This window comes from Aricia agestis, chromosome 3 (assembly GCF_905147365.1).
Source record: "Aricia agestis chromosome 3, ilAriAges1.1, whole genome shotgun sequence".
In the NCBI taxonomy this organism is placed as follows: Eukaryota; Metazoa; Arthropoda; class Insecta; order Lepidoptera; family Lycaenidae; genus Aricia; species Aricia agestis.
This window is the reverse complement of record NC_056408.1, coordinates 4,962,282-4,974,709: the sequence shown is the minus strand read 5'-3', so window position 1 is coordinate 4,974,709 and position 12,428 is coordinate 4,962,282. Positions and strand designations below refer to the sequence as shown.

Sequence of the window (12,428 nt, the reverse complement as noted above, 5' to 3'; positions counted from 1 at the left end):
AATTTACCAAAACAACTTGATTTTTTACTTTGTTTTATACCTAGAAAGATTATCTTAATGGAATATTCATAAACATGTTATATTTATGATAATACTAATTTATACCAACAATTATGTCTGTGTGTACTAATTTGATATGATGTTACCTATAATGTATTCTAGTCGTTCAATCCCTGAATAGTCCATTTTGGTGTAGAATATTATTTTAATCAGACTAAGCCCCAATTTCACCAACGTCTGTTAGTGTTAACAGCTTGTTAAAATATCATGACTTCTCTTTCATTCATAAGAAAAACGAAAGAGGTAACGAGATACTAATTCAAGCGTTAACTTTAACAGTCGGTTGGGCACAGAATAGATAATAGTACAAGTGTCAAATTGGGGTTTATTCTCTATCTTTAACGTTGCTTTGATTACTGTTTATTGTACGATTCAGGACGATTAACATCTCAAGATTTTTGGACCTAATAGGAGTCTAATTTACTAGTAATTATTTATTAATCTGCGTAAGGGTAAATCTTAAAGATAAAACGAATATACTTGACCACTTCCACCCATTTTTACGAACAGTTGTCTACAAAATTTTGTGTTAATAAAATGATAATCTCTCTGTTTTAGTTGTCTCAACCGGGCCGACATTATTAAAGTTTTTGATGGTAAAACTTCCAACGCGCCCGTAATAGCGCTGCTCTGCAACGAAATTTTAGGTAAATATGTAATATTTTCCACCCTACTATGCTTAGAAGTCATTAAGCTAACGAGGGTGAGCCTCAGTTGATGGTAAGTGATCATTTTGTAAGGTAAAGAGTAAGAAATACGCTGTATATATGCTCTGATTTAAAAATGAAAATTAAAAAAGGTTTTTTGATTGGTGCATTAAAAATATTCGTAGAGAGATACTTTGATTGCATCAAAAATATTCGGAAACTGCTATGTAGTAATAGTTTGTACAATTTGGTATAAATATTTGGTACATGGCGGAGGACATTTATCTTTTTTTCAATGACGACAAAAGTTTCGCTTTTGCGCGAATTTACAATGTCTACTATAATTTATTTTCTGTTAATCATAATATTTTTATACTATTCATATGATCGTTCATCACCTGCGTGCTGCGAATCATTCATTTTTATTCATCCAGAATGTTTCCAGGTTACGAAGTCCTGTCCACGGGTCCAGAACTCCTGGTGCAGTTCACAGCCAACTCCAACACCCCGGGACAAGGGTTCAAGGCGAAATACCAGTTCCTCGCAGACAACTATACCACAGGTTTAGTAAGCATATGCTTTGTGTGGTTTTATATGATAAACCAGGCTAAATTGGGCATTTGGTCAAGAAGTCATCGATATTTTTCCCAGCAAAGTTAGAAAGAACAGGTATAGGATTGGACGTTACGCATCGCTATGGTACGGATGTAACATGGCGCGGGCGTTTGCGAGACGTTATGTAAAATCTCATTACATTTTTAATAAAATCGAAATCATCGAATGCAACATGACTAAAGGCCCTGTTCGATATAGGCTCTCAATTATTAGTGACGATTTTTATGGTACCGGAAGTTTTGTAGCTGCTTGGTATACATACATATACATATAAAATATACATCCGTGCCAAATATACATTCGAGTAAGGCTCGGTTTCTAAGATTTCTTAAAATATTAATTTTATCTATTCTCTATCACTTTTATTTGGCTAACGTCAAAATATTAACCAATTAACAAAGTTGTTAAATAGATAAGCTCACATCTAAAAAACTTAGAAACCAGACATAACCAGATATACGTGGGAGAGCCATGCTTCGGCACGAATGGGCCGGCTCGACCGGATAAATACCACGTTCTCACAGAAAACCGGCGTGAAACAGCGCTTGCGCTGTGTTTCGCCGAGTGAGTGAGTTTACCGGAGGCCCAATCCCCTAACCCCTACCCTATTCCCTTCCCTACCCTCAACTATTCCCTTCCCTTCCCTTCCCTACCCTCCCCTATTACCCTATTCCCTCTTAAAAGGCCGGCAACGCACTTGCAGCTCTTCTGATGCTGCGAGTGTCCATGAGCGACGGAAGTTGCTTTCCATCAGGTGGCCCGTTTGCTCTTTTGCCCCCTTATTTCATAAAAAAAAACATAAGCCATTATGGTTAACATTAAGGCGGTCGTGCGACAGGCCTTAAGGCACTCCCCCTACGGAGTTGCCATATTATTAACACATAATTTGAAAGCTACAAAAAGCAGCAATAATCTTCAGCACATGAACATTCCTTTCTCCGTTATTAATTTCCTATTTTTGTTTATTATACTCATGATATCAGCTTCCAGGTAATACCAATTTATTTAAATTCAAGCATACTTACATTTAGTATCTCCCTAGTAATTTACAAATTACGTTTATTTGAAACACACGCCAATGGATCGACTATTTCATTAACTAAATAATATTTGCTGTTTGATTTTTTAGGTCAATTTTAAATTAAGATAAGTAAAAAAATAGCTTTTTGGTGCGATCTCGGCAACGCGTCAAATGTATAGTCAAGGTCGTTTGCTCGGGGGATGGCCTTAACTCTCATTATAAATAGCTTCGGAATTAAGAACATAAAGCTAACGTGCTTATACGACCTACATGCATAATCGTACATACTTGTACGGCAATCTAGAGGTATACAATATCCAAAAGTGTCAGAAACTATAACTGCTACAAGCTAGAAATTTGATACTTTCCTTATATTGTGTAAACATCCGCTCAGAACTAATTTTACGGAACTCTACCTCCAAAGGGGTAAAACGGGGTTTGAAAGCTTTCAAATTGTATTTACGCGGCCGGACCCACACGCAACAGCCTACAGTAGGGCCTCGTTATTCCGGAGAGGGAAAAACAAGACCCTTTGCGAATTATCGAGGTGTCCGTATTATAGTATGCAATATTTAATGTTAATAAACCACAATATGTTTAAACTTTATTTCTTTAATCAATTTTCAAATTATAACATAAAGACAAAATGTACATGTTCATATTAATTACAACCATGTAAATTTCCTACATGGTTGTAATAAAGAAAGTTAAAATAAAACCAAATTTATTCTAATAAATTAATTCTTCTTGAAAAAGTCTGTAATACTTAACTTCTGTTTGTGATTTTCGCACTTAATTACGAAAGCCCGGTCTCTAAATGACGGAGAAACATAACTTCGTCGCTATCAAATTCGTTTTCTTCACCCCTGGATTTTAAAGCAGCGTAAGCTCGGCCGGCCGGATTACAGCGATCACCGAACAAGCGGGAGTCTGGATTACCGAGGCCCTACTGTATTATTTTTTTTTAGTTGAAAAGCTTATTTTTTACTGCCCCTCTAAAGGTAAGAATTAATTTTTGCAAAACAAAAACGGCTATAATTGTCGATTTTTTTATTTTTTTTTATGAAATAAGGGGGCAAACGAGCAAATGGGTCACCTGATGGAAAGCAACTTCCGTCGCCCATGGACATTCGCAGCATCAGAAGAGCTGCATGTGCGTTGCCGGCCTTTTAAGAGGGAAAAGGGTAATACGGGAGGGTAGGAAAGGAAATATGGTAGGGGATTGGGCCTCCGGTAAACTCACTCACTCGGCGAAACACAGCGCATGCGCTGTTTCACGCCGGTTTTCTGTGAGAACGTGGTATTTATCCGGTCGAGCCGGCCCATTCGTGCCGAAGCATGGCTTTCCCGCGTAAAAAATTGCGATTATTATTTCAAACTCTACCTTAATAGACGTAGTTGTGAATTATTTATGTTTGTTTCAGATGGAGAAAATCATAAAAAAACTGAAGTAACCTCTCCCCTGGGACCAGCCGTGAGCGCTGCGAGTAAGTTTTTATAAATATTATTCACAAACGTCGTAACACTCAAACTTCAAACGGCTCGCATTTAAATAAAAGTTAATAGGTTGTTGGGATTGTAAGATAGTTTTGAGAAGAAACTTGGTCTTGGATTTGTTTTGCATGTGCTGAAAAAGATTGGAATCCTTTAATGTTTTTTAGCATACCAACATGGATAACAAAATTTTGGTTACCATTTTCATAGAAAATACAGTACTTTATAGGGCTCCGTACCCAAAGGGCAAAAACGGGACCCTATTACTGAGACTTCAATGTCTGTCCGTCTGTCTCCAGGCTGTAACTCAAGAACCGCTATAGCTAGAGTTCTGAAATTTTCGCAGATTATGTATATCTGTTGCCGCTATAACAACAAATACTAAAAACAAAATTAATATTAAAGGGGGCTCCCATAAAATAAACGTGATTTTTTATTAATAATAATAATAATAATAATAATATCTATGGACGCTTCACACCACGTCAGTCTGGCCCCGTGCTAAGTACCTAAAGGACTTGTGTTACAGGTACCAGGCAACGGAAATATATTTAATATTTTTATACTATACATATATTTAAGATTTTTATTATATCATACACATATTTAATACACATCCAGACCCAGGAACATTGAAAACTTTTTGTTCCGTCGGCGGGATTCGAACCCGCGACCCCCGGCTTGAGCTACCAACGCGCTCACCACTGAGCCACAGAGGTCGTCATGTTCTTATTAAATATTAATATTATTATTATTAATATTTAATAAGAACATTTAAAATAAAAAATAAGGGCCTAATTTTGCTCTATAATGGTACGGAACCCCATTGGCCAATTATTAAAAAATGACATCATATTCAGTAGACAATCTATGTAAGTGTTACTAACTTATATAGTGTGTAACAAAAACTAGTGATAATACTTTAGGGTGTGTACATGTTCCTTGTAGAGAGTTCACTGTGAAAGTAGCAGCTCTGAAAGACGAACATTTTTTTCACTTTTATATGGGCAAGGGCCCGAGCGTCACGAGTTTCCCCATACAAAAGTGAAAAAAATTTTAGGTCTTTCAGCGCTGCTACTTTCACAGTTAACTCTCTACAAGGAACACGTACACACCCTAAAGTATTATCACTTGTTTTTGTTACAAAACTTTGTATGTCGCTTAAGATTTTCATTCTAGTTCCATAAAACTTGGAAAACATAAAACATAAAACATTGAGCTTTTTTTTTTTTTGCGGAATTTTTTTATGGCTCAAAGTCGCTGGTCTAAACATGAGCGGAAAAATATTTATTGTCTCCGTCTTCTACTATTTATATTGGTTGGTATCTTACCAGTGAACTTGTTCCAGCTTCCTCCTGCCACCAGATCATTAGATCAGAGAGCTCTAGGAGCGGCAAGCTGATCTCTCCTCTGTACCCGTCTCCGTACCCGCCCAAGACGCACTGCCAGTACGACCTGCGTGGCAGGGGGCGGGAACGCATCAGGATCGTGTTCGAAGACTTCAGCCTGCAGAGATTCACTGGGAATGTTATGGAGTAAGTTGTATAGTTAGTTAGATAATATTTTAGGTTGTGTATGAGTCCCGTGTATAGAGTTCTCTGTAAAAGTGGCAGCGCTAGAAGAGCATTTTTTTTTTTTGCTTTTGTACCTCTTTGTGGAAATCGTGACGCTGTGGCGCTTGCCCATACAAATAAAAAAAGATCTTTCAGCGCTGCTACTTTCACAGTGAAGTCTTATTCTATTTCTTGTACTATGTTGTTCAAAGATTTTTACTGGGTAGGTTTAGTTATGATAGAAGGTACCAATTATGTAGAAGTATGTACCATCGAGGAAATTTATTCCTAGGCAGTTGACGGATCTACAAGGACAAATACACACCCTAAGGTATTATCACTTAGTTTTGTTACAGCCTGTACATAGTTTCATCTGTGTATTTATAACGCCTTCAGTGTCTAGGGCATGGGTTGCCAAGTAATTTTAGGTGGGGTCCGGATACTGTGCGAAAATTTTAACGAGGTGCAGAAAAAACACACTTAATGTCCTATGTACCTTAAAATATTATTTTAATTAGTAAAGGTAAGTTTACTTATACCTTGTCTATGTATTAATTATTGATAAGTACTTGCTATAAAATACATTACAATATTTCGTGGTCCGAGATTCGTCCATTCGCGGTCCGCAAACGGACCGCGATCGGCCCGTTGCCTATCGCTGGTCTATGGTTTAGACTTCAGAGCCCATATGACCCTAACTTGACTACATACTTTAACCTAGATCTCAAAATCTGTAAGGTCTAGAAAACTGATTTTTTGACACAAGTAACTTCAGTTCATAAAGATTAAATGCTCAAGACGAAAACACGATTACTTAAAAAATGCTCGATAGTTTCTTTTTTACAAAAAACCTTGTTTTAGACACATTTTTGCTTGGATCTTCGAAGTTTGCTGTCTTTTCTTTAATATTTTTTAAAATCTAAAAAGGTATTGATAAAACCTAAATTTGCTCAAAACACTTTTTTCATAATCATTATAGTTCGTCTTTTATTCAAGTAAAACTAACTCGGCGATGATTCCGCGCCGTCCTTTTTCACCTGGCATATGAAAGACGGGCGTGAGTGTGAAGAGAGAAGGACGATGTTTGATTTTTAGAGTCAGGTGAGCTCTTCAGAGCGTGGCTCTTGAATCGGAGCACTTAGGTTCGATTCCCACGTTGGAAATGTGTTATTTCCAAGTTTGGCTAGGAAAATACAGGCTGATCACCTGATTGTCTGACAAGAAGATGATCCATGCGTCGGGTGGGAATCTAAAAATCAGTCCTGCACCTGATCTCTCGCCAGTCGTGTCGGTCTTCCGTCCCACTGGGTTATAATAGTAAAAGGAATAGATAGTGCTCTTGTATATTGCGCACACACTTGGGCACTATACTTCTCCGTAACTGGCCTGGTTTCATTTAAACCGGCCACCGTCACTGAAATCGGCGCGGAAATTATTATTTACTACTATGTGTTCAAATACCGAAAGTAGAAGTTAACAGGTTTCATGAAATTCATTTTGATAAACTTTTACCAATATTGGTAAAAATAATACAAAAGTTCAGTAGGGTTATTATGTAGACAGTGGTAACTATTGATTATTTTTATTAAAGTGAAGCATAATCTTATATCTTTAAACGAGCAATTCTTGTGTATTTATATATATATATATATATATATATATATATATATATATATATATATATATATATATATATATATATATATATATATATATATATATATATATATATATTATAGTGTTGAACGTTGTAGTCAACAAGTCGGCTAAACGACGTATAGCCGTGTGATTGAATGGCGTTGTTCAGTCAAAGGGCTAGCTGTTTGATTGAACGGCTATTTAAACCAGTCGGCAGCGACATATATACGACAGCTGAAATATATCACGTGGGCTCCGTCCTGACCGAGCGTAACACCTCGCACGGTCAGAAGATCTTCCTTTGGCCGCCACGCATTATCCTACATTGGTGAACCTCGAAAGAACACGCCTCCTTCATCAATGTCACTCCATCATCGCCTCATCGGGTACATCGTCCACTAGCCGCAATGTACCGCGGCCTGGGCGACTCCGCATCGGCATCATTGGGCTTTCTCACTACACCGACCGGTCAGCAAGCAGAGCAGCAGAGCACATCTCTCCTGGTCAGCACGTAGCATCGGCCCCGCACGGCAGCTATCCAACTCACTGGATCCCGTGCACCAGCTTACAGTTCCGACTCACTGGGACTCACTGCAACAGTTCCGACTCACTGGAACTCACTGGCACTGGCGACTCAAGCGACAAGACTTCAAGATTCGACCTCCGGTCTTCGGGGGGGAGTGATGTGGACCCACAATTCGCCTAACATTCCTGCATCGCAATATCGAACTTAATAAGCGCGTCGGTATATATACGACAGCTGAAATGTGTCACGTGGGCTCCGGCCTGACCAAGCATAACACCTCGCTCGGTCGGAAGATCTTCCTTTGGAAGCCACGCATTATCCCACAATAATATAGCCAGATGGCGGACTTTGGTCAAGTTATATCAAGCTCATCTACAAATCACAGTTCTCTATGGATCACAGCCATTAACATTGAATTGACATAATCCGAGGAATTTATGTAGGTCCGTCAACTGCCTATGAATAAATTTCTTCGGTGATACCTATACTAAATTCTCCGGTGTTTAATACTTGATCACTTGCCTTTCATATACAAACATAGATACCCTAATTCTAACTAGACCCTAGAGTCACTCTTATAATTCCCAAACACTCAGAAATAGCCAATCGCTATCCTCACGTAATAATCCTCCAGTTTTTGCGAACAATTATCGGCAGCTGTTGGCGGTCGCGGGAGATTTATTGCCCAAACATCTGACTGACCATCAGTCAAGGTTAAACATGGACATGTTGCTGATTGGTTGGCGCGGTCAGCTTACTACATTCTAGTATACAGGGTGTAACAAAATAAAGTGAAAATACTTTAGGGTGTGTATGGGTGTCCTATATAGAGTTCACTGTGAAAGTAGCAGCGCTGAAAGATCAAATTTTTTGGGTATGGGCAAGCGCTTCAGTGTCATGAGTTTTCCCAAAAAAGTAAAAAAGTTACTCTTTCAGCACTGCTACTTTCACAGGGACTCATACGCATCCTAAAGTTTTATTATTTACTTTAGTTTTGTTACACCCTGTATATTAGTACCTACTATTATACCGTAACGTACACAGTGTAAAAGTATTTGAATAACATAGCACAAGAAAGAGATGCGATAACGTAACAATCTAACAAAGAACCTTTTGGTATACATCAGAGGTTTCCAAATACTTTTGTTTCATAAACCTTTTTTCAAAATTCCGGTAGACCCCCTTACTCTCGACGAGAAAATCTGATAATTACTTTTATTGTTCTTCTTTTCCTCCTCCAGTTTAAATGCGACAAGCCGTTAACCTTAATGGCTTGTCGCAACTGAACTAAAGATTTTATATTTTGTGTCCCTTATATACTTAAATCCAAAACTAAAATCTATCATCTTTTGCATTCAAAACAAATAAAACAACAGCAAATGTGCTGAAGCTATATTATGCCACTTTTACTCCGTGTTAACTGAAACTACCCATCATATTTTATAATAATAATTATGATCCCTCTCCTTAGTCCTAAATACAGTATATTTTGTGCGTGGGAATAGCAACAACCATTAAAAGTTTACAGCAATATCTATTAAGGAAATGATCCCTTTGAACAAACAGCAATTTAATACGGAGCTTAAACTTTCGTTATGGCTGTTTAACTCTATTAATATTATCATAAACATTATTTATAGTAAAAATAATATTACTAAAGCACGTCAAATAATTATAACACCTAGAATTTTATGCAGTAATCACCATAAAATACTAAACAATATAGATATTTCAGTTTAGAAAAGTTAAACGTTTTCTGTGTCTCTTGTTTTGGAGAATAAAACTATCACCAAACAAACAAAATTCCATAACAAAACATAGAAATGAAAATTACATTGTATGATATAAAATCGATGACAATAAAATATATCCACAATGATCAGACTAGTCGTAAAATCGTTTTTATGCGTTCTCTTTCTTAGCAATAACAAGTTTTACTTATAATTTTATATGGGATATTGTACCTATAATAGATTATAGAGTCAACGCAATATCAAATTAGTAGTGAAGATAGAAATTGCTCAGTCATGTAATTTTAGGGTTCTGAACTACAAAAGGAATTAGTTGAACCCTTTTATAAAGATAGGTAATGTTTTTACGGAATGCTCCATAGTAACATTGTCTTTGTAAAAGAAGGGTTCAACTTATTCCTTTTGTATCTTTAGGAAATTAGTTGCTATATCACTGTTGATTGTTTTTTATTATGTACCTACCTAGATTAAAAAGTCTACCTTTAGTAAGCCTGGAAGCCTGGGTTAATTCAGACTGCAACGCGATGACTAAATTTGTATGGATTTGACAGATTTGCAAGACGTCTCACGCAATTGAAATCTGTCAATTCAGTACTTTAGAAATACATCTAGGCGTCGCGTTGCGGTCTGAATTGACCCTAAAGGTGGCTTTCGGATCTTTGCCGCGAGCGACCGCGACCGGTGAAAATTCAAATAAAATGCTACTTTATGATATAGAATATAAGGGTCATTTTCTACTGACATTTTGGTGGCGACCCACGCTGCCGCCGGCGGCGGCGTAAAAGCTAGTAGGTAGAGTAAAATGAAACCTATCGCCCATGTCATAAAGTGGCATTTCGTTTGAATTTTCGTCGGTCGCGGTCGCTCGCGGCAAAGATCCGAAAGCCACCTTAAGAAGACATTTTACAAGCTTTCAAAACAGGTCTCATAATAATATCATGGATCTACTTGTAAGATTAATAATCGGCCAAGTGCGAGTTGGACTCGCGCTCGAAGGGTTCCGTACCACTATAGAGCAAAAATTTATACGTGGGAGAGCCATGCTTCGGCACGAATGGGCCGGCTCGACCGGAGAAATACCACGTTCTCACAGAAAACCGGCGTGAAACAGTGCTTGCGCTGTGTTTCGCCGAGTGAGTGAGTTTACCGGAGGCCCAATCCTCTACCCTAGTTCCTTCCCTACCCTCCCCTATTCCCTTCCCTTCCCATCCCTACCCTCCCCTATTACCCTATTCCCTCTTAAAGGCCGGCAACGCACCTGCAGCATTTCTGACGCTGCGAGTGTCCATGGGCGACGGAAGTGGCTTTCCATCAGGTGACCCGTTTGCTCGTTTGCCCCCTTATTTCATAAAAAAAGGAGAAAAATATGAGTGTTTGGGAGCCCTTAATTATTAATTTTATTAAAATTTTATTAGGAATTATTAAAGTACAAATAAAACTGAGTAATTTGTGAACATTTCAGGTGGCTGCCTGTTGTCATCATTAATAACGAGCACAAAACGTTAAGAAAATCACGTTTGTTGTATGGGAATTGGGAGCCCCGCTTAAATATTAAATTTATTTTGGTTTTAGTATAGCGGCAACAGAAATACATAATCTGTAAAAATTTCAACTCTCTAGCTATTACCATTCTTGAGTTAGAGCCTGGAGACATACAGACAGACGGACAGACATCGAAGTCTAAGTAAAAGGGTCCCATTTTACCCTTTGGGTATGGAACCCTAAAAATGAAGTCACTTATTTTTTCTTTTCCTCAGTTGCGAGAGTATGGATTCCCTGGAGATATTTTTGTACGTGGACGGTAGACTCGAGAAGATGGCGTCTTACTGCGGGAACGAGGTGCCCAAGCCGATAATGTCGAACGGACCAAAGCTGTCTATCGAGTTCCGAGGCATCTACTCATCTAGACACAGTAGAGGCTTCAAAATATCATACTACTTCGTCGAGGGTAAGTTTTTGTTAGTGATTCGTGAATCCTCATTATCATTACTATTTATTAATCCTAATTGAAAAGAAAATATAGCCCTGGGTAGCTGATGTACTATCAGAGACAGAGTAGACAGAATGATAGAGTATGTCGACTTAGAACTGATGTTGAAATTTTTAAATTTGACGTATTATGACGAAAATCGTCGCTAGGGTTGTTAACTTGTTACCTACGAATTTAAAACTATGACATATTCGATGGACGTGTTCCTCTTTTGGTCGTATTGTTGTTTGTGTTTTGGCACATGCGATTAAAATTGTCAGAATCCAATTTTGAAAACTTTATTTTAAATATTTAAAAATAAATTATATCAGCCAGCGCGAGGCACATTCCGTTCATAATCCTAGTGAAACCCGACGAATTTGACAGATATTGAAACCTGTCCGTCTCTTTGCAGTCGAACTACTGGTCGTTATGTCTATTGTGTCAGAGAAGTTCCTATGCAAATCGGGGACCTAAGTAGTTTGGTCGCGTTGCGTCAAACCCAGCTGACAGATCACAATTAACATTGAATTGACATATTCGACCAAATAACGTTGGTCTGTCAATTGCATAGGAATCAGCTTCCTCGATGGTACCTGTGTATTATACACAATACAGCATGACTGGTGAGACATGTCAATACACGAGGACGTGATATTTGGCTATTATATTAAGTAGTCGAAAAAAATAAAATAAATAAATAATATCAATTGATCACTGTGTAAATGTAGCTTAAAGATAAATAATTATTTACCCAACGCATAGACACCGAGTGCGGGAGAGGTACAGCGCGCGGCGCGGGGCGACGCCGCCGCGCCGGCCGCGTAGTAATTTACTAAAATATGTCCATGATTAATTTATTTATAGGAAAATTTGGTCAAAAATTAAGTATTTAATTTTATTACATAATTATAATGAGAATCCAGTACCGAGTATTCTCCTTAAGTATTGGTCATGCTTTATTTATGATTTAAAAATTAAATTAGTGAATACAGTATTTATTATTACAGTTATTATTAACATACAGTTATTATTATTATTACAATAGTCATCTCATAAATGTTAATAGTAACTTGAAACTTTCATGCAATGTATCCTTAGTCCTTACTAACATAATATTTGCAATACCGTGCGAAAGTGAAATTGAAAGAAAG

The 12,428-nt window shown here is 37.7% G+C and overlaps 1 protein-coding gene across 1 annotated transcript in view; it reads left to right on the top strand.

The window, feature by feature from the left end:
• LOC121740579 (suppressor of lurcher protein 1-like) overlaps positions 1-12,428 on the top strand; it is an 87,399-nt gene that overhangs the window by 69,272 nt on the left and 5,699 nt on the right. The window contains exons 8-12 of the mRNA XM_042133315.1: positions 619-707; positions 1,153-1,269; positions 3,768-3,830; positions 5,186-5,372; positions 11,063-11,253. Coding sequence (XP_041989249.1) covers positions 619-707; positions 1,153-1,269; positions 3,768-3,830; positions 5,186-5,372; positions 11,063-11,253 — 647 coding nt within the window. The remainder of the gene's footprint in view (positions 1-618; positions 708-1,152; positions 1,270-3,767; positions 3,831-5,185; positions 5,373-11,062; positions 11,254-12,428) is intronic.